At 42.4% G+C, this 27453-nt stretch overlaps 2 protein-coding genes across 4 annotated transcripts in view; one reads left to right on the top strand and one right to left on the bottom strand.

Annotated features, from left to right (window-relative positions):
- LOC101477281 (melanoma receptor tyrosine-protein kinase) overlaps positions 1-253 on the top strand; it is a 39188-nt gene extending 38935 nt beyond the window's left edge. The window contains exon 28 of the mRNA XM_014413817.4: positions 30-253. The gene's annotated coding sequence lies outside the window, so the exon portion shown is untranslated. The remainder of the gene's footprint in view (positions 1-29) is intronic.
- A 1443-nt stretch (positions 254-1696) lies between these two features.
- LOC101476142 (NACHT, LRR and PYD domains-containing protein 12) lies at positions 1697-24541 on the bottom strand. 3 transcript variants are annotated; one of them, XM_076888616.1, is made up of 11 exons: positions 24385-24541; positions 18429-18677; positions 15214-15449; positions 13324-15109; positions 11081-11254; positions 9913-10089; positions 8599-8775; positions 7480-7653; positions 4583-4759; positions 4078-4245; positions 1697-2543 (listed from the first exon to the last, which is right to left on the bottom strand). In XM_076888616.1, the coding sequence occupies exons 2-11, from the start codon at positions 18542-18544 to the stop codon at positions 2534-2536; spliced, it is 3195 nt and encodes a 1064-aa protein (XP_076744731.1). In that variant the 5' UTR covers positions 18545-18677; positions 24385-24541; the 3' UTR covers positions 1697-2533. The 3 variants fall into 3 exon arrangements, with proteins under 3 accessions (XP_076744731.1, XP_024659530.2, XP_076744732.1); XM_024803762.2 differs by having other exon boundaries at positions 13324-15106; XM_076888617.1 differs by lacking the exon at positions 24385-24541 and adding an exon at positions 23679-23812.
- Between the last annotated feature and the right edge of the window lie 2912 nt (positions 24542-27453).

Here is a 27453-nt window from a genome sequence, read left to right as displayed (position 1 = left end):
TGCTAATGCTTTTGTCTCCCTGTTCCCAGCATCACCTCCCCTACCTGAGGAGGGAGTTACTCACCTTTACAGCTTACCTGCTTCCTCAGAGCTGGTCCTCTTCCTTCTGGAACACACTTCCTTTGTATCCTGGTCTTCAGGGATCCTCTCCCTGTGAGTAAAAAGAAACAGTGGCAGAAGGATTCTCTCCTGCAATGATCAAACCTTATTTGAGTAGCTTTGTTGTGAGAAATAAAAGCCTTGTGACTGTGAACGCCGTGTCTGTCATTTTGCCTTGTCCTGAGTGGCCCGCACCTCTTCAATGGCTTCCTGAGTGAAGACATCACAGCTTCCACAGGGTGAGAGGCAGGTACATCCTGGACAGGTCGTCACTCTGATGCAGGGCTAACCATTCACAGCTATGGGCAAGAACCACCAGTGAACCTAACCCCACCAACTGCATGCGTTTGGAAAATAATTATTTTGTGTTATCACTCATCCTGAAAGAAAGTTTAAAGTTGAATCTCTAACCATCCCCTGAATCCATCCTGGCAGCTCGTTCCACATGAGCGGTGTCTGAAAGCTCTAAAACGTCTAATAACTACAAGTAAGTTGGCAGTGTGAGAAAGAAGAGCTCTAATGGGTGATATGGTACTATAAGTTTGACACCTAGGGTCTCAAAATAATGAGACACTGAAGAACATGTGGACACTCGCTCAAAGTAGGCCCATGATAATGATCAGCAAGATGAAATTAGCTAATACTAAAATATTCAACACTGCTTCAATCTAACTGTAAAAACAATGGATATTTACAATAAAGGATGTTTGAGCAAAAAGAAAACTTGAGTGAAACTGGATCTGTGCTGTCATATGTATTCATCAAAGAATCTCCATCCATCCATCTTCATCCGCTTTATCCGAGGCCGGGTCGCGGGGGCAGCAGCCTAAGCAGAGAGGCCCAGACCTCCCTCTCCCCAGCCACCTCCTCCAGCTTATCCAGGGGAACACCAAGGCGTTCCCAGGCCAGCCGAGAGATATAATCTCTCCAGCGTGTCCTGGGTCTGCCCCGGGGCCTCCTCCTGGTGGGACATGCCCGGAACACCTCACCCAGGAGGCATCCTCATCAGATGCCCGAACCACCTCAGCTGGCTCCTTTCGATGTGGAGCAGCAGCGGCTCTACTCTGAGCCCCTCCTGGATGGCCGAACTTCTCACCCTATCTCTAAGGGAGAGGCCAGCCACCCTTCGGAGGAAGCTTATTTACGCTGCTTCCTTCTCCCATCACTCGCGAACAAGACCCCGAGATACTTAAACTCCTCCACTTGGGGCAGGAACTCATCTCCGACCCGGAGTGGGCACTCCACCCTTTTCCGGCTGAGAACCATGGCCTCAGATTTGGAGGTGTTGATCCTCATTCCCGCTGCTTCACACTCGGCTGCGAACCGTTCCAGTGCGAGCTGGAGGCCCTCACCCGATGAAGCCAACAGAACCACATCATCCGCAAAAAGCAAAGAATCTCATGTGCCGTTATTATTATTATTATTATGTGTGGGGTCACTGTTCTCTCTGAAGTCGTTCCATCTCGCATTAAACTTCACTGAAGTCCAGCTTCAATATCCTCCAAGGAACTTTTGACGGGAATCAAAGAAAGAAACTGTAACCTGCTCAAAGTTCAGTCTTCTTTCTTTAAAGAGCAAAACTCAAGTAAAAAGAACATAAAGTGTTAGACTTTATTCAGTGCTCACATACATACACACACGTGATTGTGGGGTTTGTATAAAATATTTGTATACTAAATATAGATATTTGCAGGCACGGAGCCCTAGGCAAAGTTTGATCCACTCATCTGTGGAAGAGACAGGGAACATACAAACACTATGATCATTACAGTGTGATGATGATGACTGATGAAATATTCTGTTCAAAGTCAAATTTGTTTCATAGAGATTAAAAGGCATAGCAAAAAACCTGCTGAATGGAGATCCAACTGAACAGCTTGGAAACTACACAGAATACAAGCAGCAACATCAAAGAGGGAGCAATAATAAAAGACAACACATGAACCAAAACACTAGGTTACAGAACTGGACAATCATTAGAATACCCATAATATAAAATGATCACATTATCGTTATTATAGACCCCAAATCACATCAACTACTTCTCACAATATATGAAAATAATACAAGAAATAACAACAGGAAACCAAAGGTTCACAAACAAAACCTGAAAAACTCTAGAACAGTGAGACAGAAATGAACCAAGACCTCAGTGAGACCACGAAAGTGCAGTGATAACAGTCACCTCCCCCCAACAGTACAGTGAGATTGGAGGGTTTGTGAATTTAACAGCTCTCTTCAGCCTGACTCTTTATCTCTGTTAGCGTCATTAAACACAGACTAAAAGCTGCTCTAATCACTCTCGTCTCTACTCCACCTCTTAGACACCTGGCCCAGTCCAGAGTGTTTCTATACACATGCTGCAGCTGATTCAGCCTCTCTGCACCATCAGGACACTGCCCATCCTCACTCTGCACATGCACCACCTTATTTATCATTTCCACCTGCAGAGAGAAGAGAAAGAGCAGAGGGGACAACAAGTGGCAGTTATGCACTTTAAGTTAATTTCATGGTTTTGACTTACAATTTAAAATAATTTATGTTTAATAAATCCATTGTTGTTTTTAAACACGCATTTAAAGGTTCTACATAATGTGTCCAGGATGGAACCAATGTTCAATCTGTTGTTTAGGTTTGACAATATTTTACATGCCACACTCGGTAGAGGGCAGCATCTTCCCTTTCTCAGTCTGTGGATAGACATTTGGGGATGTGTGCAGCAAGGTTTGGGTACAGAGGGTGTTTTTATTAACCTCTTCAAGTTAATGCGGCCAATGGAGCATGTAATTAGTATTTTATGTGCTGGTATGAAAATAAGATGTTTATTTGTGACAGACCTGTCGAGTTTATGTTATTTATGTGTAATACAGTCGTCATTTTGTAAAGGTCAAATGAACTGATTGTGGATGTTTTGTGTTGGTGAATAATATGTTTTAATGTTTACTCGCTATGACAACGCCTTAATGTGAAAATTGATTATTTTATGTTGCTTTGTACAGTTTTGTACAGTTCTCATGGCATCTAATAAATGCCAGTAGGAGTCAAGAACACCTTGTGTCTGTCATTCTACTTGGAGGGAGTTACATCCAGTATAAAGAGCAGCAGGGACTTTAGTCCCATTCAGGGCAACGAGGTGGCTCAGGTTTGCACTATGAATTAAGTTCAGCATACCCAGGATATTTTTCCATTATCTCTCTTTACTTAACCTGACTTCTTTTGGAGTATTAGCTTAAAAATCTACCCCAGATTCCAGCCTTCATCATTCAAGTCCAGCCTATTTGAAGCTGGAAAAATTCTGGCTGAAATGTTAACTGTGTAAATCAACATTTAACTCAGTATCATGTCTTTATCATCAAGTCATGGCAGTGTAATTATTATTCTATTAGATTAATATCACAGTTTTCAGTCGCTGCCTCTGTGATATGTAACAGGACATAAGACTATGATTTTTACTAATGCTCATCAGATAAAGACAAAGACTTAAGATGGTCATCTGTTTCTGAAATATCATTGGACTAATAAACATGACCGAATGTACTGAAAGAAAGACACATGTACAAATGTGATTCGTGGATGTCGGAGCTTCTGGTCTGTAAATGTCACATGGATAATAAATTTAATGACAGTTCTCTGATTTCAGGGCTATGACAAAAATGAAACTGACCAGGTGTTTAGTTTTGAAATGAGAAAACAAAGTCTGAGATCAGATTTAATCCTCCCACAGTTTGATGAGTGAGGACCAACGTCTCTATAAATCTGTAATGTCAGTTGGATTTCAAATGTATTTCATGTAGACATGAACACAATAAAAACAGTCATTGTTCTCTTTGTGTTCTTGTCTCATAGGCTTCACTGAGAAAAGAGGTACTGAGAAAGCTGTAAATTTACAGGAAACACTGGAGTTTTTCTTTAATTCTTCACTGTGTTAATTATAGTACTGCTGAAAGTACCATGGACTCACTCCAACAATTTATTTACCTCAGAGTCTCCAGTCTACAGTGTGGGCTCTCCACCAGATCAGACAGCTGCTTCACATCTGAATCCTGAAGGTTGTTTCTTCTCATGTACAGTTGTCTCAGATAGGAGGATTTCAAAGCTGATACCAGATAATCACAGGCAATCTTTGACAAACCACAGTTTTCCAATCTGAAGAAGAAAAAGAATTAGTTCATTAGTAAGTTTCAGCTTGAAGTCATTCAGTGTTTCATTATCTGTTGAAAGACGAGGAAGGTTAAAAATCTAGAACTATATAATCTTCACACGATGCCATACTACTGAACTTTTATTTGTTTGACTCAGATTTTGTACAAAAGATTTTGCTTTTTATTTAAATGTCAGCTAGATTTTAAGGTAGAATGGAGTATCTATGGAGTATGGATCCTCAGTGTGGATCAGTATAATATCAGCCTGATGTCTGCAGTTTAGTGTCAGCACAACTTTCACATCATATTCATCTCAGCAACACTAAAACATGCTGACTGACCTCAGAGTTTCAAGTCCACATCCTGGACTCTCCAGAAAACCACACAGATGCTTCACTCCTGAATCCTGCACATCAGTGTTGTTACTCAGGTCCAGATGTTTCAGATGGGACAGGCTGGACTTTAAGGCTGAGACTAGAGAAGCACAGCTGACCTCTGACAACCAGCAGTACTCCAATCTAATTTCAATCAATCAATCAATCTTTATTTATAAAGCACTTTTCATACAAAAAAGAATGTAGCACAAAGTGCTTTACATGGTTAAAAGCAGCCCACCCCACCCTCCAACTCAGTCGCCACACTCTCATTAACATAAACGATGTGAATACACGCATATCTCCCCCCCCACACACACACACACACTTAAAGAGGAAAATTGGGCTGGGTACGCATGAGCCAAGTGAGGAAACACTATAACAGGGAGCCGTCTGCACCGGAAGCCGGTCACAGACCGCAGCCACCAGGCTGGGCACACAGCAGGAGGGAGGCAAAGAAGCCCCCCAGCCAGGCTGAGAGGACCCCCAGAGCCCCAGCAGCCACGGTCGATCACAGCCCCGGTGCAGAGAGCGCCCTCCGAGGAAACACTGGAGATATGACACAATAGGATATATACAGGGTAAAATGATAAAATAAATAAGAACAGGATACAATATAAATATAAATAGAGTAAGAAGATTAAAAAATGAATAAGAATAAAATCAATAAATATTAGGTAAAGTCTAAATTAATAATAGAATAACAGGATAGAATAAATAAGCACAAAATAAATAAACGTTAAGTAAAAGCTAAATTAAAAAGGTGGGTCTTGAGCCTGTTCTTAAAAACATGTACGTTCTCTGCGGCCCTGAGCTCCTCCGGCAGGCTGTTCCACAGATGAGGACCATACCACTGAAAAGCTGCCTCTCCGTGAGTATGTGTCCTGACTTTAGGGACAATTAAAAGGCCAGTGCCAGAGGACCTCAGGGTCCACGAGGGCTCATATGGTAAAAGCAGATCTGAGAGATAAGAAGGCCCAAGACCATTAAGACATTTAAAAACCAATAAAAGAACTTTAAAATCGATCCTGAAACACACGGGGAGCCAGTGCAGCGATTCTAAAACCGGTGTAATGTGGGCCCGCCCTCTGGTCTTCGTCAGCACACGAGCTGCCGAGTTTTGTAAAAGTTGTAAAGTTGAAATATTATTTTTAGGAAGACCAGAGAGCAGGGCATTACAGTAATCAATGCGACTGGTAATAAAAGCATGCATCAGCATCTCCGTGTTTGCCCGAGAGAGAATAGGGCGGACTCTGGCTATATTTTTTAGATGATAAAATCCAATTTTGGTTACATGTTTAATATGTGGGATAAAACCAAGCTCAGAGTCAAAAATAACACCCAGGTTTTTCACTTGTAGCGAAGGACATAGTGAAAATGCCTCTAATTTAGACAAGAGTTTCTCTCTCTGAGCCTCGGGACCGACGATTAAAACTTCAGTTTTGTCCTGGTTAAGCTGTAAAAAGTTTTCTGCCATCCAAGATCTTATATCTAAAATACAGTTAACACATGTCATTTTATGGATCTTAGAGGAGCATGTGTCCATACTCACCATAAAAGTTCTGTCAGAGAGACAGGAAGTGAACCAGTTGTGTACAGCACCAGAGAGGCCCACCATGTGTTTTAGTCTGTTTAAAAGAACAGCGTGGTCTACTGTATCAAAGGCTGCGCTTAGATCCAGTAGCACCAGGACTGAGAGCTTTTGGGAGTCCCAGTTATATCTAAGATCATTTAAAACCTTTAGGAGAGCAGTCTGTGCTGTGGTTCACCCTAAATCCAGACTGGAGTATCTCCAGGATCTGTCTATCATTGAGAAAATCAGTAATCAGAGTAAAAACAAGTTTTTCTAAGACTTTACTTAAAAATGGTAAGTTGGATACAGGTCTGTAGTTATTAAAATCATTACAATCCAAATTGCTCTTCTTCAGAAGGGGCCTCACCACCGCCGTTTTATAGGCAACAGGGAAGACACCCAACTGAAGAGAGCAATTCATCATGTATAAAAGCTCAGCCTCAAAAAATCCATAAAGTGTTTTAAAGAGTGAAGAAGGGATTGGATCTAAAAGACATGTGGTGGGTCTCACTGTGGAGAAAACTTTCTTAAGGTTCTCAGCATTAACCAGGACAAAGCTGTCCAGTGTCTCCTCAGGTACAATCGAGCCCTCAGATGTGTTTAAAATCATATCGGGATAAGATAAAATATCAGATCTGATGGCGCTGATCTTTCCCCTGAAGTGGTCTGCAAACTGCTCACAGAGCGAGTCTGTGGGGGTTCTTTGGGGGCTTTTAAAATCAGGGTTAAATAAATGATCTATGGTGGAAAAGAGGACCTTGGGATTATTTTTGTTATTATTGATTATTTTGGCGAAGTATGAATTTCTTGAATTCCCTAATGTATTATTGTACATTTTAAGTTGCTCGCAAAATATTTGATGGTTGATAGTATTTTTATTTTTCCTCCATCTCCTTTCTGCTGCCCTGCATTTTCTTTTGAGTTTTTTGACTTCTTCGTTTCTCCAGGGTGATGCATGTTTTACATTAATCTTTTTGGTGGTGAGTGGAGCAACGGAGTCAAGGCTTTTCTTCAGTTTTCTGTTAAAATGATTAAAAATCTAATCACAGGGTGCAGGTAAAATCACAGGGTAGCATTCGTCTAAAACCCTGGTAAAATTTGCAGCCACTTCAGAGGTTAGATAGCGCCTCCTCACAGTTTGCACCGAGGTCTCCCGCTGAATAAAACCGGCGATGTTAAAAAACACACAGTAGTGGTCAGAGACAGCCAAGTCAATTTAAAAATAAAACATGTAAAAAAAGTTTCAAACATAAAGATTTGAAATATAGTAAAAACCAGTCAGTGAACTGACCTCAGAGTCCCCAGTCGACAGTTTGGACTCTCCAGTCCAGCAGACAAACACTTCACTCCAGAATCATGCAGCTTATTGTAACTCATGTCCAGCTCTGTCAGATGGGAGGATTTGGACTTCAGAGCTGAGGCCACATTGTCACAGTGAGCTTCTGAGAGTCCACAACCAGCCAGTCTGTGGTTAGAGAAAATATAAAATGTGTTTTTATAACAGCAGAAAATCTGCATTAGAAACACAAGACTGAATGTATATGAAGATAAAATAGAGTGACATCATAATCTGATGAACATCTGCTCCTCACATCTGTGTTTCAGCTTCTCTTACTGTGTTTGACATGTGAAGCTTTAGGGGCAAAGCTGAGCTTAACGTCAGGTTTGCATCCTGGTAAATAAATTGTTGGAGTGAGTCTTGGCCAAACCAGTACTTAGAAACAGTCTTACGATGTGAAGTATCTTCAAACTCAGTCACCTTAAGCTCCCATCTAACTTGGATTGAGTATGCACACAACACCCTCAGCTCTTCTGCTAACAGTTTATTTACATTTGAAGTTTCTTTAAATTACCATCTTGACTGTAATGTCCAGTCAAGATGGTGAAGTGGTCCCATCTGCGACACTGGCATTGTGCCTGGAAATAGATAAAGGCTGTGTTTCTCAGATTGGTAGATAAGAATTGGCGCATGGAGAACAAGCAGAGGACTGTCTACCTGTTTAAGAAACCTGCTAAACCTGTCAGCGGCTGTCAGTGTCTGATCCTTGGCTCTGATTGGCGGTTAAACATGACACAGTACCACTGTATTAAATTAAATGATGCACAATTGTACTGTGTATAGTGTCAAGTGAAAGTGAGCTAATGAAGATTTGAATTAAAGTTAGAAATAAGATGCAGAAAGAAACCTGCAGTTTCTGGCCATTCTTAGATTGCAGTAATTCTTTGCAAGAATTATCTGAATTACAAATACTAAATTTATGAGAATCCATTAAATTATGTTAAAGACCCATAAACACACACTGAAATTCAAACCTCATTGAAGCTCAGATGTTCAGCTTTGAAACAAACTTAATTTGGACTTCTTCTTCTTCACATGTTTATCTCAGCACAACTAAAACATGGTGCTGACCTTAAAGTCTCCAGTATACAGTGTGGACTCTCCAAAAAAACACACAACTGCTTCAGTCCTGAATCCTGCAGGTCGTAGTTGCTGCTCAGGTCCAGCTCTCTCAGATGGGAGGGGTTGGACTTCAGAGCTGAGTTCAGGTAATCACAGCTGACCTCTGACAATCTGCAATTTGTCATTCTGAATGAAGAAAAAAAGATGTAGATATTTAAGTTTCATTTTTTGATGTCCTCATCAGTGAGGTTATTTTTTTTAATCAACAGACTTATTATCATGAATTATCATCAAGCCTTCTGTTAACATTAAGATTGAATCAAACTTTAGACACAAACAGGAAGAAGGTCAGACTCCAAACAAACCTGACCACATGACCTCATCTCTCTGAGGTGACCAATAATTGGAGTATGAACTTTACAGAGGTATTCGAATGAGTTTGTTTTTATCTTAAATTTAAGGAACACAGGATTTTTGACAGTTTGGGATTAATAAAGTTTAACCTGACTCAGTATTAATGAAAAGTTAAACAGATGGATAGAGGTTCAACCAGTAATCAAAACTGTACAGTTTTTGGAATCACTTGTACCAGGTACTGTACATAGCATACATTTTCACTGCTATGCTGATGATACCCAACTCTGTCCATGAAGCCAGATAACACACCCCTATTAGTTAAACTGCAGGAATGTCTTAAAGACATAAAGACCTGGATGGCTGCTAACTTTCTGCTTCTTAATTCAGATCAAACTGAGGTTATTGTACTCGGCCCTGAAAATCTTAGAAATATGGTATCTAACCAGATTCTTACTCTGGATGGCATTACCTAGGCCTCCAGTAACACTGTGAGGAACCTTGGAGTCATTTTTGACCCGGACATGTCCTTCAACGCACATATTAAACAAATATGTAAGACTGCGTTCTTCCATTTGTGCAACATCTCTAAAATTAGAAATATCCTGTCTCAGAGTGACGCTGAAAAACTAGTTCATGCATTTATTACTTCCAGGCTGGACGACTGTAATTCATTATTATCAGGAAGTCCTAAAAACTCCCTGAAAAGCCTTCAGCTAATCCAAAATGCTGCATCAAGAGTACTGACAGGGACTAGAACGAGAGAGCAGATTTCTCCTGTTTTGGCTTCCCTTTATTGGCTCCCTGTTAAATCCAGAACTGAATTGACAATGATGCTTGTCTTTTTGAAAACACGCATGAGACATACTTTCATTGTATACTGATCATTGTTTTATATCTGCAGTTTAGTGTCACTACAACTTCCAAATCATATGCATCTTAGCACCCAACTAAAATTTGGTGTCTGACCTCAGAGTTTCCAGTTGACAGTGTGGACTCTCCAGAAAAGCACACAGAAGCTTCACTCCTGAATCTTGCAGGCTGATATTGTCACTCAGGTCCAGATGCTTCAGATGGGAGGGGTTCGACATCAGAGCTGACAGCAGAGTAGCACAGCTGATCTCTGACAACCAGCAGTCCTTCAGTCTGAGTGAAGAGAAAAAAAACACACACACACTAGTAAATCATCGATTAGCTATTAAGATTTGTTCTCATCAATGTGATTTTCTCAAACACCATGCAGGTCAGACACTAACCACACCTCAAGCAACTGCAATATATGACTTCATCTTTGTAAGTGCAGAACACTAAAATCATAAATATTACAGTTATCTGAATGTGTTTCACTTTGTCTCAAATGTAACAACCAAAGCAGTTTGAGTAAATTTGAAAGAATAAATCATGTAAATTAAAATCTAATTAGCGATGCTATTCTTTCAAGTATCTGTAACATTATCTGTAACATATGGGGTGATCGTGGCTCAAGAGTTGGGAGTTCGCCTTGTAATCGGAAGGTTGCCGGTTCAAGCCCCGGCTTGGACAGTCTCGGTCGTTGTGTCCTTGGGCAAGACACTTCACCCGTGGCCTACTGGTGGTGGTCAGAGGGCCCGGTGGAGCCAGTGTCCGGCAGCCTCGCCTCTGTCAGTGCGCCCCAGGGTGGCTGTGGCTACAATGTAGCTTGCCATCACCGGTGTGTGAATGGGTGGATGACTGGATATGTAAAGCGCTTTGGGGTCCTTAGGGACTAGTAAAGCGCTATATAAATACAGGCCATTTACCATTATCATCACATATTTTTCCACACAATAGCATTTACTAAAGCTATCTATACTACAGGCTCAATCCTAATCCGTACCTTAGTCTGAGGTTCAAGATGTGTGTGAGGATGATTTAGAAACCTGATTTTAAAGACTCTCAGTAATTAAATGAATCCTGCTACAGTCTGACAATAAGTCAAAAGAAAAAAACAGTTGCTTGGTCTTTTGGATTCTGCAGGTCGTAGTTACTTTTGGTAAGGAAAAATTTCAAAGCAGACACATCCTGAACATCCTGAACATATATGAACAGAAATAAGTTTCAAACTTTCCACCAAATATCTGAACTATAGAAAAATAACAGCTGCAGTCAGTGTACTCACCTCAGAGTCTCCAGTCGACAGTTTGGACTCTCCAGACCAGCACACAGAACCTTCACTCCTGGACACGGCAGGTCATTGTAACTCATGTCAAGCTCTATCAGATGGAAGGGGTTTGACTTGAGAGCTGAGGCCACAACTTCACAGTGAGTCTCTGAGAGACCACAAGAATTCAGTCTTCAGTTTGAGAAAATATTAAATATGTTAGTATAAAAGCAGAAACTCTCCATTATAAACACAGACTGAATGTATATGAAGGTAAAAGAGGGTAACATCATAATATGCAAACATCTCATCTGTGATGGTGTGTGAACAATTTGACGACTGAGCTCTAAAATTCTGATAAAATACAAAATAGCACTTTATTACAAATGTCCGACTAAAGAAAAAGTAACACATGGGATATAAACTTAGCACAAAAGAAAAGGAAATTTGTGTTGGTAGAATATTCCTTTGCTATAACTGCTTCTTGGCAATAGATCTTATACCATGAAAATCCTGACTATCTTTCCCTAAATGTGGCCCATTTCTTAGGAAATGAAGAACAATCCATTTGTGGGTAGAGCAGCAGATTTGAGTATGTCGGTTGCAACCATGAAAAAATCTTGCCAAATCTTCTATGCCAGTGCCAAACAGCTTATTCTGTTATTGACTCTTCTTTTGAGCTTCTAGTAGCCCAGGTGCTGCTAATCAGGTTCTTGATTGGTGCCTGTGAGCATGAACCCTGCTACGGTGGTCAGTTGATGTCTGCTCCAAGTATACCATATTTAAATGATTTGGTTAAGGAGAAACTATGCTGACTGCTGCACCAATCGGGTAACAGCTTTCGGTGGAAGCAGTGTGATAGTGTGGGGCAGAATCTTACTCACTGGAAAAATAAGGCTTTGCATTATTGGAGGAAATCTCAATGCAGAGAGATACTGAGATACTGTAACCAGTGGCAATCCCATATCTCCACAGTCTGGGCCTGGACTTATCCTCCAGATGACAACACTTGCACGCACAGAGTGGGGTTTATCAGCGACTACGTTTGGGAGTGGAGAGGAAGACCTGTCCGCAGTCCTAACCTTAACCTCATTGCACACATGTGGAATCAGCTTGGTTGTGCTGTCCATGCCAGTAACCAATACAACCACATTGGCTGACTTGTAACAAATGCTATGCCACACTAGTGTGTGACCAAATTGGTGACCAGGATAAGGTGGAGCCAGGCTGTTGTGCCTGTGTTTGGTTCTTCTGCATGCTAATGAGCTTTAAATTTCCCCGAAATGGGCCAATTGTTTCTTCAAACATTCAATCCAGGAAATGACAGCGGAAAAAGTAAATACCAGAGCAAGCTGTTTGGCATTGGCAGAGAAAATCTAACAAGTGTTTCATGGATGCAAACCACATAGTCAGCTGTGCTGCTGTAACACCAAAAGTGTTAATTTAATTGAAACGAGGAGTGAGTGCATATTTGGAACAGGTGGATGGATCAGGAGATTTATACCTTTTAAATTTAACTTTATCATCTATGCCTCAAAAATTAGCCACCTGGAAACAATGGGTTATAGCTTGTTTACTATTTCAAATGATTGGCCTGCCAATGATAACAGTCATAACCTGGCATTGGTGAAATGTTGGGGACTTGGAGCTGATCAGCCTACAGATAGAGTACTGGGGGGATTTACTGGGACCTGTAGCTACTGGAAGATCAAGACTGAATGCAGTCAGACCTGGCCATGGGCTACAGGCCAACAATGGACAGGTGTTATTGTTCCAACTTTTTTATCAACTTTTAGCCAGTGCTATTGATCGTTATGGCCCTCATTTGTTCTCTTTGTGGATGATGATCAAAGATTCTAAAGGAGAGGGCATGTAAAAGATCCACATCTCGGGCTTGGAATATGTTTGTTTTCAGCACTGCAACTCTAGCAGTAATTATTATTTATTTGGTTTGGTAGAGGCTGGAGATGCAAACTTCTAATTATTTTTCTGAGTAGAATTGAGTACTAAAACCTGGTACTAAAGAGGCCCTGAAATTAAATTATTAAAGACTGAAGTATCAATAAATTTTGACTTTGCAGAACATTTACGGAGAAATTCAGTTTTCAATGCTCACTTCATAGTTCATCTGTAGTTGTCTAAGGATCTTGGATAGAAAAGCATCTGGACTTCCCCTCTGAGAGGTGAAACATGAAACCTGAGACTAACTAAACTACTAATTAGCACTGATCAATAATGCTAATGATCAGATCTGGACTCACCGAGCTTTTCTGCAGTTCCTCACAACCGGAATAAGTCTGCGTCGTCCCTCCAATGATGTGTTGTACTTCTTTAGGTCCAACTCATCCAGAACCTCCTCTGACATCTGCAATATGTGGGCCATAGCTGAGCAGTGGATCTCAGAGAGTCTCTCAGATCTGTTCTCTGACTTCAGGAACTTTTGGATCTCCTGATGTACTGAGAGGTCGTTCATCTCCATCAGACAGTGGAAGATGTTGATGCTTCTGTCAGGAGAGATTTTATCACTGTTCATCTTCTTCAGGTTGTTGATGACTCTCTGGATGGTTTCTGGACTGTTCTCTGTCTGACCCAGCAAACCTTCTAAGAGTCTCTGGTTGGACTCCAGAGAGAGGCCATGAAGGAAGCGGACAAACAGGTCCAGGTGGCCATTTTTACTCTGGAGGGACTTTTCCATGGCTTGTTTAAGGAAAGCATCCAGAGCTGACCCACTGTACTTTTGTCCCAGGAAGTCCTCCAACACCTCTGTCTTCCTGTTGGTGAAACAGTGGAACATGTAGACTGCAGCCAGAAACTCCTGGATGCTCAGATGAACAAAGCAGTAGACTGGTTTCTGGAAGATTACAAACTCTCTTTTGAAGATCTCTGTACAAACTCCTGCGTACACCAAGGCCTCTGTGACATCCAGACCACACTGCTCCAGGTCTTCTTGGTAGAACATGATGTTTCCTTTCTCCAGATGTTCAAACGCCAGCCTCCCCAGCTTCAGAAGAACTTCCCTGTCAGCCTCCGTCAGCTCCTGTGGACTCGTCTCATGTCCCTCATGGTACTTGTTCTTCTTCCTCTTATTCTGAACCAGCAGGAAGTGTGAGTACATGTCAGTCAGGGTCTTGGGCAGCTCTCCTGTCTGCTCTGTAGTCAACATGTGCTCCAGAACTGTAGCAGTGATCCAGCAAAAGACTGGGATACTACACATGATGTGGAGGCTCCTGGATGTCTTCAAGTGAGAGAGGATTTTTTTAGGCAGGTCTTCATTACTGAATCTCTTCCTGAAGTACTCCTCCTTCTGGGCGTCAGTGAAGCCTCGTACTTCTGTTAGCCTGTCAACACATGTAGGAGGGATCTGATTGGCTGCTGCGGGTCGGGAAGTTATCCAGACGAGAGCCGAGGGAAGCAGATTCCCCTGGATGAGGTTTGTCAGCAGCTGGCTGACTGATGACTTCTGTGTGACATCAGACAGCAGCTTCCTGTTGGTGAAATCCAATGAAAGTCTGCTTTCATCCAGGCCGTCAAAGATGAACAAAAGCTGAGAGACAGCCAGCTTCTCAGCTGTGACCTTCTGTAATGTTGGATGGAAAACATGGAGCAGCTCCAGAAGACTGTACTGCTCATCTCTGATCAGGTTCAGCTCCCTGAATGAAAGCAGAACCACCACACTGACATGTTGGTTCTCCAAGCCCTCTGCCCAGTCCAGAGTGAACTTCTGCACTGAGAAGGTTTTTCCGACACCAGCCACGCCGTTGGTCAGAACCACTCTGATGGGTCTCTGTTGGTCAGGTAAGGCTTTAAAGATGTCCTGGCACCTGATTGGAGCGTCATCAAAAGTCTTTTTTGAAGTTGTCTCCAGCTGCCTCACCTCATGTTGGGTATGAACCTCTTCACTCTGTCCCTCTGTGATGTAGAGCTCAGTGTAGATGGTGTTGAGGAGGGTTTTACTTCCTGTTTCATCACTTCCTTCAGTCACACGTTCACATCTCCTCCTCAGATTGATCTTATGTTCATCTAAAACCTCCTGCAGACCAACATCTGCTGAAAGAAAGAAAAACAGAAAGAAAACTCTTCAATGTCTGAACAACAAGAAGAAGTCCAGTTTTCAGAAATGAGTCCATCAGCAGACAGATGTTCAGTCTTACTTTGTGCACAGCTGCTCTGACTGGCTGTCTGCAGTCCAGCTCTGGATCTTTCTCCACACTGGGGACAAGACGAGTCTCCTGATGAAGCAGACTGGTCCCAGTATGAGGAGATGCACTGTCTGCAGAACCAGTGTCCACAGCTGGTAGAGACTGGATCCTTCAGGATGTCCTGACACAAAGCACAGCAGGACGGCTGCTCCTCCTCACAAACACCACTCCTATTACTTCTCCTCTCTCTGTGAACAAATGTTTTCATCATTTGGTGTAAGTGAAAAAGATCTAGATCTGACAAAACATGTAAAATCCTGGACAGTCACTGTGAAGGGTTAGTGTGCAGCTACTTTTCTGTTTTAATTCAAGACTTGAATTAAATTTATGCTTCCTTTAGACCTTTTAAAGACATGCTCTACTTTAAGCTACTGGCATCCAAAAGTATCAAATTCATATTTTAATGAGCCCCCTTGTCTCTTTTTTTAACATAAAGGATTAAAACAACAGATTTAGTTCAGAATTCATAACATTTCGATATGACTCGAAACATCTCTCCCTCACAAACTAAATCACCTCGAAACCCATCCATCCATCCATCCATCCAGTTTCTTCTTCTTCCGCTTACCCGGGGCTGGGTCGCAGGGGCAGCAGCCTAAGCCGAGAAGCCTCTCATCCCCTTCCCACATAGCAAAATTGGCATGGCCCGGATCTGGCCCACACAATGTGCTTACATATGGCCCACATACGTAAGAATGTCTAAGTTGTGCGCAGCCACGGGCCAGTTGCACACACACTGCTGGCCCTGTGCTGGCCCAGAACAGTTTCAGCTCTGGCCCCAGATGTCAGCCTAATGTGTACCTTAATCAAGCCATGTAATGACAACATGTGCCGGAACATAATAGTGCAAAAGTAACATGAAACTCTGTTCAGATAGTGAATGGACTGATTCTTATATAGTGCTTCTCTACTCTCCCGGATTACTCAAAGTGCTCTATACAAAATGCCACATTCACCCAATCAGACACTTTTTCTAAATTGAGTGCTTTCTAACTACATTCATACACATTCATACTCTTGACATGCAGACTGGAGGAGCCAGGGATGGAAACGCTAACCTTCCAATCAGTAGGTGACCTGCTCTACCTCCTGAGCTACAGCCACTGAGTGGTAAACCTGAGTAAACCGTCACTAGGTTTTGGATAAAGTGTACACTCAGAAACCTGTCAAACCTCTATTTGAAACATTAGCTACCATAGCAGTATAGTATTGCAACATGGCATTTTGGGTCTTCTAACTAAAATAGGAAAATAGGAACATAAATAGTGCCATCATTGTCAGACCTGGCCCACATCTGGTTGACATACACCATACCATGATATCAGTCAGTCAGAAGTGCCAGCTTGATGACGAATCCGGGCCAGACCTGTTTTCTATGAGCCTGGGCCACATAACCCAAACCACAATCGGGCCAGATGTGGCATGCCATCACATAAACAGTGCCATCTTGCCAGGCCTGGCCCATATCTGGATGACATACCACTTACCATGCCAGAAGTCAGCCAGCAGTGCCAGCTTGATACCAGATCCAGGCCAGACCTGTCTGCTATGTGGGTTTGATAGATGAGTCTATCAAATCTGATCCATAATCCTCTATTCCCCAGACTCTGCTTCCTCCACTGAAATATTCCTTCTACTGCCCGACAATGTTCTCAGTCGAAACTAGCAGTTCTCCACCCGCACTATACACAGTGCGAGTAGAGCACTGCCTTTCCCTCCTGAGTCACCTGAGAGATTGTCAGAATCTCTTCGAGACAGTCCAAAGGTTATTTCCATGGCCTCTTCAAACTTCTCCTACACCCAACTTTTTGCTTCAGCCACTGCCCGAGCTGCATTCCGCTTGGCCTGTCAGCACCTTTCAGCTGCTTCTGATATCCCATAGGCTAACCAAGCCCGATAGGACTCCTTCTGGTGGCTCCTTTCACCTCTGGTGTCCACCATTTGGTTCGGGGGTTTTTACCATGACAGGTACCAACCACCCTGGTGCCATGTGCACTTATGGACACCCTTATGTTCGAACATGGTGTCCGTTATGGACAAACTATGGTCCACAGAAGTCCAATAACAAAACTCTGCTCAGGTTCAGATCTGGCAGGCCATTCCTCCTAATTACGCCCCTCCAGGTCTCACTATCATTGCCCAGATGAGCGTTGAAGTCTCCCCGTATGAGTCCCCAGATTTAGCACCCTCAAGCACCCTGCCTAGGTACTCCAAGAAGGTTGGGTACTCTGAACTGTCATTTAGCGCATAAGCACAGGTGACAGTCAGCACCCATTCCCTAACCCAAAGCTGCAGAGAACAAACCCTCTCGTCCACCGGGAGAAACCGCAACATGCAGGCAGCAAGCTGAGGGGATACTAGGACACGCATCCCAGCCCGCTGCCTCTCATCAAGGGCACAACTTCAGACTGAGACCAGACCCTCACCAGGAGTTTGGCTCCAGAGCCCAAGCCATGCATTGAAGTGAGCCCCACTATACCTAGTCAATATATCTCAACCTCATGCACTAACTCATGCTCCTTCCCCATCAGAGAGGTGACATTCCATGACCCAAGTCACTAGTTTTGGTAGCCAGGGATTGACACATTGCACTGGATCCCAGTGTACTTCCGACCCAGCCACTCCCTCAGGGAAAAACTGGTTCATCCCAAAGGCAAAACTCCCAAACACAAACTTAAGGATGTAGTATATGCTGTCCAGTGCAGTGTGGAATGCTTATATCTTTATAAATGCATGGCACGACGCAGAAGAGCAGGACAGGTGACCTAAATAAGTAACGTGATAGGGTGAGGCACAGTCTCACAGTGAGACACACTATTGATCATGTGAGTCTTTCATATGATGTTTGTGATAATAACATTATTTTCTTCTTTTCTTCTTCTTTTTTCTTTTTAAAAAAACAACAACCACAAATTAAGAATCAGGCAGGATAATCTCCCAAGTTAATTCTTCTCTCTCTCAACTAGAAATCATTTGCAGCAAATATCTGAAACACAGAAATACATTCCATATTTCCAGCTTATCATACTCTCTCCAGAATCCACCTTAAGAAAGTTACACTACATTTTAAAGCAGAAACAGGATCTACTTAATTTACACTGTTTTATATATAATATGGCATCTCTGGGATAAAGAGATTAAAAATAAGTCAGTGGCAGTTCTCTTACTTTGTGTCCAAGGCTCTGGGTTCATTACTGAAGGCCAGTGGATCTGCTTTGGACTGCTTACTGTTACATTGTGAAGAGTCGGCGCCGTCCTTCTCATTTTCCACACAATTATTCATTTTCTACACTTTAGTATGAGAGGTGACTGTGAGCTCAGGGCCTTTGTTTGACCCCAAACTCTGAGCTGAGGGGAAACATCGAGTTTTCAGTTCCAGAAAAGCTGATCAGAGGTGGTTCAGGCCAGTGGTCACCCTGAAATAATGAAAAAAGCAGTGATCAGTGCAATAGCGTGAAAAAAGCATCTGTCAGTTTAACTTTTGTGTGTGTCCACTACATAAATGAAACATAAATGAATGGGCAGGGTCTCAGGAGGACGCGAATGTGAGGGTTTTTCTTAAATCACAGGAAGGGAGAAAAGAACCATTTAGATGTTAGAGAGACTGATTTTTTTAATATGAGACACATTCAAACACTAAATTCTGAGACATTTGTCCTACATTTCAAAATGTTGCTCCAAATAATTGAATGACTATATTTCAATATGTGAACAAATAATGACAGAACACAGTGTCATTCAAAGCTATTGCACTCATCTTCATTCAAATATTCACGACATCTCCAGCATAGGAACACCCATGGTCAATGGTAACTTTATTGTCCCCAGTGGGAAATTGATTTGCGGTATGTCCGCTATCGTGTAATGCTCAGAGGACGGTCTGAACATAATACAACAGAGGTTGTCTTCCACAGCACCTGCCCGTTATAAAAGTCCACAAGCTGGACCTTAGACCTCCCTGAAATCTGACCAGCCACTTTAACCAGGTTACTAAGTCTAGTCTTATTGATCAAAGACAAATTACCATACCAAGTAGTAGAGGAGGGAGACAACAACCCTGTGGTGAACCAGTAGAGAAATTTAAAAAGTCTCAAATCAAACTAACACGATTAAAATCAAGTTTAAATTGATTAAGAAATTTATCGGCTAAGAGGTGTGGCTGGATAGTATTAAAAGCTGAAGAACAATCAATAAATAAGAGCCGAGCATGAGCTTTGGCCCCATCCAGATGGTGATATAAGAAATTTAATAAAGTAGTCACTGCATCATCAACACCTCTACGAGGCCTGTGTGCAAATTGTAGTTGATTGATAAGCTTTTCTACCTGCTGCAGAATCTCCTTCCTTATAAGTCTTTCAAAGGACTTCATCACTAAAGATGGCAACAGGCCTAAAATAATTTAATGATGTAGGTTTTGTGTTTTTGCAGCTGGAGAAATAATTGAGTTTTTCTGGACCCTTCTGTTGCTGACATGATAAAAGAAAGATGTACGAAAAGATGCCGCATAATTGCTCAGCACACATTTTGTAGCACATATTATCAGGCGCTGGACTTTTATTAGTCATAATTGTTTCAAAAAGATTTCCCACCCATCTTTCATCAAAGGACAAAGCTTTAATAAAAGCTTTTTTTCTTTCATAAATCAGCCTTATAAGAGCTCTCGAAGACCATGTTTGTTATTAGGGTTAGATCTCTTTTCACACCATTTCTGATTAATATATAAACACACTCCTCCTCCATGAGATTTCTGGGTAACTCCGGGGTCCCGATCCAAACGTATGGGAAACCCGAAGCCATTTAATTCCAGAGAATTAGGGTCAGAATCCCTGAGCAAAGTCTCTGTGAATACCATTAGACATGTATCCCTGTGGACACGTAAATGCATGACATTCAAATGCAGTTCATCCAGTTTACTCCTCAGAGACTGCACATTAGCCAGGATTATTGATGGCAAAAGGAAAACGACTGTATCGTATTCGCTTTCTCAATCGCTGTGTAGACCTCCCTTCTTACACCACTTCCTTATTTTGACTTTATTAAAATCTAAAGTGCTCCTGTGATTACTGGATAATCCAGGGCTGTTAAACACTGAAGGGTGAAAAGAATCCAGAGACGGGCGATTCCACTGAAGATCCAGAAGAAACTCCCGTGAGTATGTAATTGTTTGTGAATGACAAAGACTTCGAACAACTGTCAGGATTGCCAATAAAAAAAACACATTCCACAGAGCACAAGCCGATGCTTAAGGATTTCCTCGGGCTCAAAATCAGACAACAACGTAACTAAAAAAGCAATAAAGTTAAAAAAAACCTGACAACTGGCAGACACAGACAACCTGCTGGAGCAGTGCCCCCTTTCAATCTATGACCAATCACGAAATGACAAATAATTCAAAGCTTCATAAAAATTAGTTTGATTATTTTTTATTTATCAAATAACAGTGATTTCTATAATAACGTATGGCAAACTCTTCTAAACCAAATGGATCAACTGAGTTCCTCCACACACATTATCTGAGGAACAGGTCATAGAGACCCATGAAGAGCAATTACAATATAAAACTATAACTATAACACCAGTGCTGCAAATAAGCTGAGAGCAACGAGACAGGAAGTAAAAGTAATGCTGCCAAAGATCATTCATCTTGTGAATTCACGATCATCACAGCAGTACTTTGCACAGTGAAGGATCAAAAAATGATTTGATCCTCTGCTGAATTTGTATGTTTGCTCACTAAGAAACGAACAGGTCAGACGTTTATGGAAGTTTTATTTTAATGGGCGAGAGACGAAAATACACAAAAGATTTAAACTGATTTGCATTTCTCTGATTGAAATAAATATTTCGTCCACCAACAAAACATGACCTACTACTTCCCAGAATTTTGGCTTCTGCAGATTGACACTGTACATAAAGCAGACCTGTCCACAGATTCAATTTCTTTCCTCTCCACCACCAAGGACAAGACCAAAAAGCCATCAAAGGAGGTCAGGGACAAGGCTGTAGACCTGCACAAGGCTGGGATGGGCTACAAAACCATCAGTAAGACCCTCGGTGAGAAGGGGACAACTGTTGGTGCCATTATTCTGAAATGGAAAAAATATAGTGACCATCAATGGACCTCGGTCTGGAGCTCCGTGCAAGTCGTTGTGTCGTGGAGGAACCACACTACGTTGTAACAGATGGGAGGGAGTTTTTCTGGATTTTTGGTCGATATCCTGTCTCTCTCCGTTGAAATGAAACTTCCACACAAATTAGAAACTGTTCATTTCTTTGTAAGTACAAAATCAGCTGCAGATCTAATAATTATTTCTCCCACTATACTGTACTGCTTGTGCTGCTGTTAAACTAACAGCTGAACATTAGAAATAAGTGAAACTTGAAACACATGTTGGTGTGTTCAGGTCTGACACAACATCCAGCATGTCAGTGGCAGAAAAAGGTAACAGACAACAACAAAGAAAAACAGATACACCAAATATACATTTCCTTACTTTTCTGTGCCAAGCTTAGATACCTGGAGCTGTCACCACGCCACATTCATGCAGGGGGACTTCTGCTTTGCTTTAGGTGCCGTACTGTCCCGAGCATTTTTCAGGCATAATATCAGAATCATCCATCCATCCATTCGCTTCCGCTTATCCTTTTTAGGGTCGCGGGGGGCGCTGGAGCCTATCCCAGCTGTCATAGGGCGAAAGGCGGGGTACACCCTGGACAGGTCGCCAGTCTGTCGCAGGGCCAACACACAGGGACAGACAACCATTCACACTCACATTCACTCGCACATTCACACCTAGTGGCAATTTGGATTATCCAATTAACCTATCCCCACAAGCTGCATGTCTTTGGACGGTGGGAGGAAGCCGGAGTACCCGGAGAGAACCCACGCAAACACGGGGAGAACATGCAAACTCCACACAGAAAGACCCCGGCCTGATGGTGGAATTGAACTCAGGACCTTCTTGCTGTGCGGCAACAGTGCTAACCACCGTGCTGCTAATATCAGAATCAGAATACCTTATTAATCCCTGAATTCATGTGTCAGTCATCCATAATAAACACACTGCATGTCTGTGCACGTTTTTCTATCTAAAGTCAGGTTTGACCGGTTTGCTCTGATACATATTAGCTGTCTCACACAGACATGTAGAGAATCACCTTATTCCTGTCATGCTTCACTAACAGGTGAATTTTTGTTTATTTTCAGAGTTAATAAAGAAATGTGCATCTTGTTCCTCTCTGTCGGGATTATGGAAAGGTTTTAAGACTAATTCGAATAGTTTACATGTCTGTAAAATGCAGTTATTGGTCTTCACTGCAGTGTGGGTGAGGATTGCTTTAGCCATTTGAAATTAGTCTTTGGTTTCTTTCTGTATAATGATGATGTTGCAAACGTATTTATTTTTTCTTCCCCTTATCATGTGGATTAAAATAGATCAAAAAAAATAACAGTTTTCCTAAAATGTATATGCAAAATTCTTTTTATGGCAAATGTTTTTCAATGTTTCGAAAAGACTGAGACACACGCTGATGCCTGCAGACTGATCCTGGAGGACATCCGTCAAAGACACAGACTTCTGGATACTCCCCTGGGCTGAAGGATGCTTTGAGGGACTATAGCTGGTGATGGAGCCAGAAGGCAGATTTTTCTTCGGCCGAGTCCCATTTTAATACTTTGCTATGGAGCATTTTAGTAATTTGCACCTCATCTTGTTGCAGTGTTGCATTAGAGATCCAGTAGCATAGTTTTTATCGCTGTGATATATTAAAGTTCAAAGAAGTGTGCGTCACATGCTTTCAGTGTTGAGTCGAAATTCATGTTTGTAACTGTCCAACAATAAGAAAACGACTTGGTTAGAGATGTCAAAAGTGCCTCGAACCAAAGACCTCTTTTCCTTCCATCTCCAGCTACACTCGAAAGTAATTTGTGCACCTGTGTGGTTGTTAGAAAGGCTTGTTTTCTACCAGCACCGCCACGTTCTTATTAAATGTCCTCAACTACATCTGTGATCGTTTTCACGTGCGCTCACAGAGAATGGAACAAAAGGCACCAACATCCAAAGACGAGCAGAAGCAATGACAGGATCTGCTGTCTGTGAAGCCTTTTTAAATCTAAAGTCACATCAGTTTATCCCACCATGGGAAATAACCCCAGAAGGCCCTTTAAACAACCCGAGGTGCACCTAAAAGCACCGTGAATCGTAAATAACCATATAGGTGCGCAAAAATATTTCCAGGGTAGCCGGCGTGAACTTGGTGATTCGAAAGCGGTAAGTGGGGCTAACCGGAGGCGCTTTCACATGCCACAAACGAAAACACAAGTCAGATTATCAAACCGGAAATAGCCGGCGTGTTTATGCTTTTATAGGAGCCGGTGTACGTGGAGAAGACACGGCCATGTGCTAAGCGGTCCTTACGTGGAAACCAGGTGAACATCGTTCTGTGTAGCGCGACCAGTTTATACCCGAGAGACGAGCCTCCTGGGCGGTTGCTATGGTGATGGAGTCAGATAAACAGACTCCAGCTGTAAACCAGTGTCACCGACCGCACGATCTGATATCGTCGTGTTGGTGTTGTTCCAGGATCAACACTGCAAGTGACCAATCAGAATGTTGTGACGTAATGCCTTTGCGACTTCGGGAAAAACCGCCGTAAAACAAAAAACTGTACTTAAGCTGCAAGAAACCGCCTCTGTCCGCCGATCAACGGACCCTGACCCTTTAATAAACGCTGAGCAGAACTGATGTTGTCCTTGCAACACTGGAATTTCATAAATGCACGAATGTCTCGGCGCGCCAAAGAATAACGTCACAACAACGTGATTGATCACTTGCAATGTTGATCCTGCAACAACATTTACTATGTTTATGTTTTACTACGACGATATGAGATCACCAGTTTAGATATCGATACAGGAGCCGTGTCCCACAAATCCCGCTCACCCCCCCCAGGAAGTGATTAAAACACGCAGTGTTTAAAAAACAGAATCTTTTCAACAAGTCAAACACAGTTTCGGGCTCACTCTGATCTGTTTCACCCACCCTTCACCGAGTCACGCAGGTTTAAAAGACGGAATAAAACACTGTGATAAGAAGCGCAGGAGAAAGCTGAAGTAACACTCACCCTGCTCCAGGCTCGACGTTTCTGCTTCCTGCGCCCTCACACTGCCCCATCAGCGGCTGCTTTCTCCTCCCCCTCCGTTTACAGGAAATCAGCTGGATTTCGGCAGGCGTGTGTGAGAGAGATACGGGAACTTTAAAAACTTCTGCACAAGAAACATTTCCCCCCCCAAGTCTGAAGATATTTTTTAAAGAAATTTAAATCCTGCAAACAAACTTCAACACGGGATTCAAAGCTCCTGTCACGCAGGTTTTTACTGGTTTTACTTCAACCTAAAGCTTTCAGTGCTGAACCAGCGTGAAAAATGCATCACAAACACAGAGTCGCGATGATAATGATAGTACAGACGAACATCAGCAGGCTGTATGTTTAAAGTTACTTTAAAGGTGTGTATGACATTAAATGCGTGGAAAGGATCCACACACAGTGTTTTATCTCACCCATCCTTCGTGTCCAAACCTGACAAGTACATTTCCCCATCTTTACTTTGAGTTTCTATTTCAAGTCATGTCCTGTCTTATTTTGTAATCCTCTGTACTTTCCACATTTTCACTTCCTCTTATCTGTAACTTTGTCTCATTTTCATCACCGTCATGTCGTTCTCGCGTGTCGTGGCAGTGGTCAGATCATCTGTGAAGGTAAACATGTTTAAAATGTGAGCGAGTTGTGATGAGAGAGCTTTTATTACAGTCGAACCTTTCTTAGTTTATAGTAGTGATGGGCAGATGAAGCCTCATGAAGCACTGAAGCTTTTCATCCAATTGGTTCACCCCAATGCGAAGCTTCATGAAGCTTCATTTGCTCTAGCAGGACACCTACTGGACGTAAAAAATAATAGCTGGCATGAATTTGAAGAGTGTGGCATTTTGCACACAGCCTGTAAATGTCAACAACAAAAGGAGTGTGTAAAACATGTATATTGTAGTGATGCAGTATACTGTGTATATTTATAGTGGCAGTATGGAAAATGATTATTTGGAAATGCTTGAAATGGAAACGATCATTTACTGTGAGGTGAGGTGTGGTTGGGGTGTGGACAGTAGTTGTGCTTTTGTAACGTTGAGGTATGGACAGCTACACACTGAGGCTTTGAGCCTCAGTCCTGCCTGTTCACATTTTATTCTGTAAAAACTAAATTTTCACTGCTTTTATAACCTTTAGTGGGGAGAACATAGCTAGGATTTAATGATTTAACAAATCTTTTGAATCCTTTGTCCTCCACAATGCTAAATAGCTGTGAGTCCTCAATCACCATGCTAACCAGGTCTTCATCTATTTGAGATTGTTCTCCTGAGGAAAGACAATAAAGACAAAGCACAAGTATAAATATCACACACGTAACTTATAACAGTTGTATAATATTGATATATCATTTAGTAACATTACTGCATGCTGTATTATCATTGCATTTGATGGCTCACCTGGTCTTGCTCCACAATCGGTGTTCCCCTTATTCTCGTGCAAAGGTCTGTAGTGCCTAAGCATGGATGTTGTTGTTATAGCCCAGCTCCCTGGCACATAGCAAACACTTCACCTTGTACAAAAGTCAAGACAGCTTAACATAAATTGTATTGCACCATCAGTATTATGAAAATACATCTTCTGTAGAAATTTACATACCTTGTTGGGAGGAATAAGATCAAAATGTTCCCACACAGGGGAGGACATCCTCCTCTTCTTAGCTGGCTCCATTCTCTCCTGACTTTCTCTCCTCACTCTCATAAACCTCCAAACGGTCTCCAAACTCTCACTAACCGCAACTCTCCATCAAACACCCACATTTTGAATGAAGTCTGAGGGGTTTATATCGCTGTCATATCTCGCGGCAAAGTTCGAACCACTTCATGAACCAGTCACGTGGTACAGCCGGGCAGCGAGGCTTCGGACGTCATCATTTTCAGCTCCTCCCATAAATGAAGCAAGCCTCGATACGCGCTTCGCGGAAACGCCCCCTCCATTACTCGACACACGCTCCGAAGCCTCGATACAGAACGTCCCATCACTAGTTTATAGTCCTCTTCACTTCCTGAGTGACCTGCCCCACAGAAACAGGCCAGTTTCACAGCATGAGCTGTAGTGTGCGCCTGGAAGATGTTTAGGCTGATTTCTGGGGCTTTTCCTCGCCCGGGTCGTTTGCCTCACAGACTCTCTGTCAAAGTATGCACTGGCAGCCTTACATAAACCTTCTGGGTGTCTCTTGTGTCCGGCATTTATTCCTGTTTCCTGTCATTTGCATCGCCACAGTTGGGTGGCAGGCTGAGGTATGTAGTGTTAGCAGAGGCTAATGAAGCTGCAGCAGTACTCTGGATAGGGAAAGCTGACAATCAGCACCTTCAGTGCCCCCTCCCACATTTACATTGCTATACATAGTTTATTGTTCTAAATGTCTCACATGTTCTGTCATATTTCCAACTCTTCTCTCTGTATTTAACAACTTCTGTCTGAAGTCCTCCCACAGTCTGACTCCTGGTTTGTTTTCACACCTCCTAACTTCACCTTTATTAGCTTTTACATCCATATCTTTCTTTTCATGACACAGAGATGAAAGAGTCGTCTCTCACTGCAGCTTATTTTTATCTGCTATCATCAACCTCATTCACATCTCTCACACGCTCAACAGTAATTATTTACAATATTAGCAGATATTAACAGAAATGCCACCCACCTGCCCTGAAGCTACTGGGATAAAACAAAAGCCATCTTCATGCTACAGACCTCTGGGCCCGTATCCCTAAAGAATCTTTGTGCAAAAAGTGGCTCCTAGCGGCCAAATTCTAAGAAAATTCTCAGAGTCATGACGTTTTCTTAGAATTTCCCCTAAAAGTGACACGGCAATCCCAGTTAATATAAAAGCTATTCCTCAAGATTCCTAGCGCTTAAAAGGGCTCCTAAGGCGAGATCTGCTACGAGCAGGGAAGAGGACTTTTAGTGGCTCAGGAGTTCCCCTAAGCAGCTGCACAAAATGGCCAACAGAAGAGGCAGGAGAGATGTCCTGCAAACACTGGATGACAGGGAATTATTGAGACGCTACAGATTGGATCGTGCAGGAATCATGTTTGTGGTGGATCTCCT

Source organism: Maylandia zebra, linkage group LG9, assembly GCF_041146795.1.
Source record: "Maylandia zebra isolate NMK-2024a linkage group LG9, Mzebra_GT3a, whole genome shotgun sequence".
Lineage (NCBI taxonomy): Eukaryota > Metazoa > Chordata > Actinopteri > Cichliformes > Cichlidae > Maylandia > Maylandia zebra.
The sequence above is the reverse complement of the archived record's forward strand: the minus strand, read 5'-3'. Positions and strand labels throughout refer to the sequence as shown.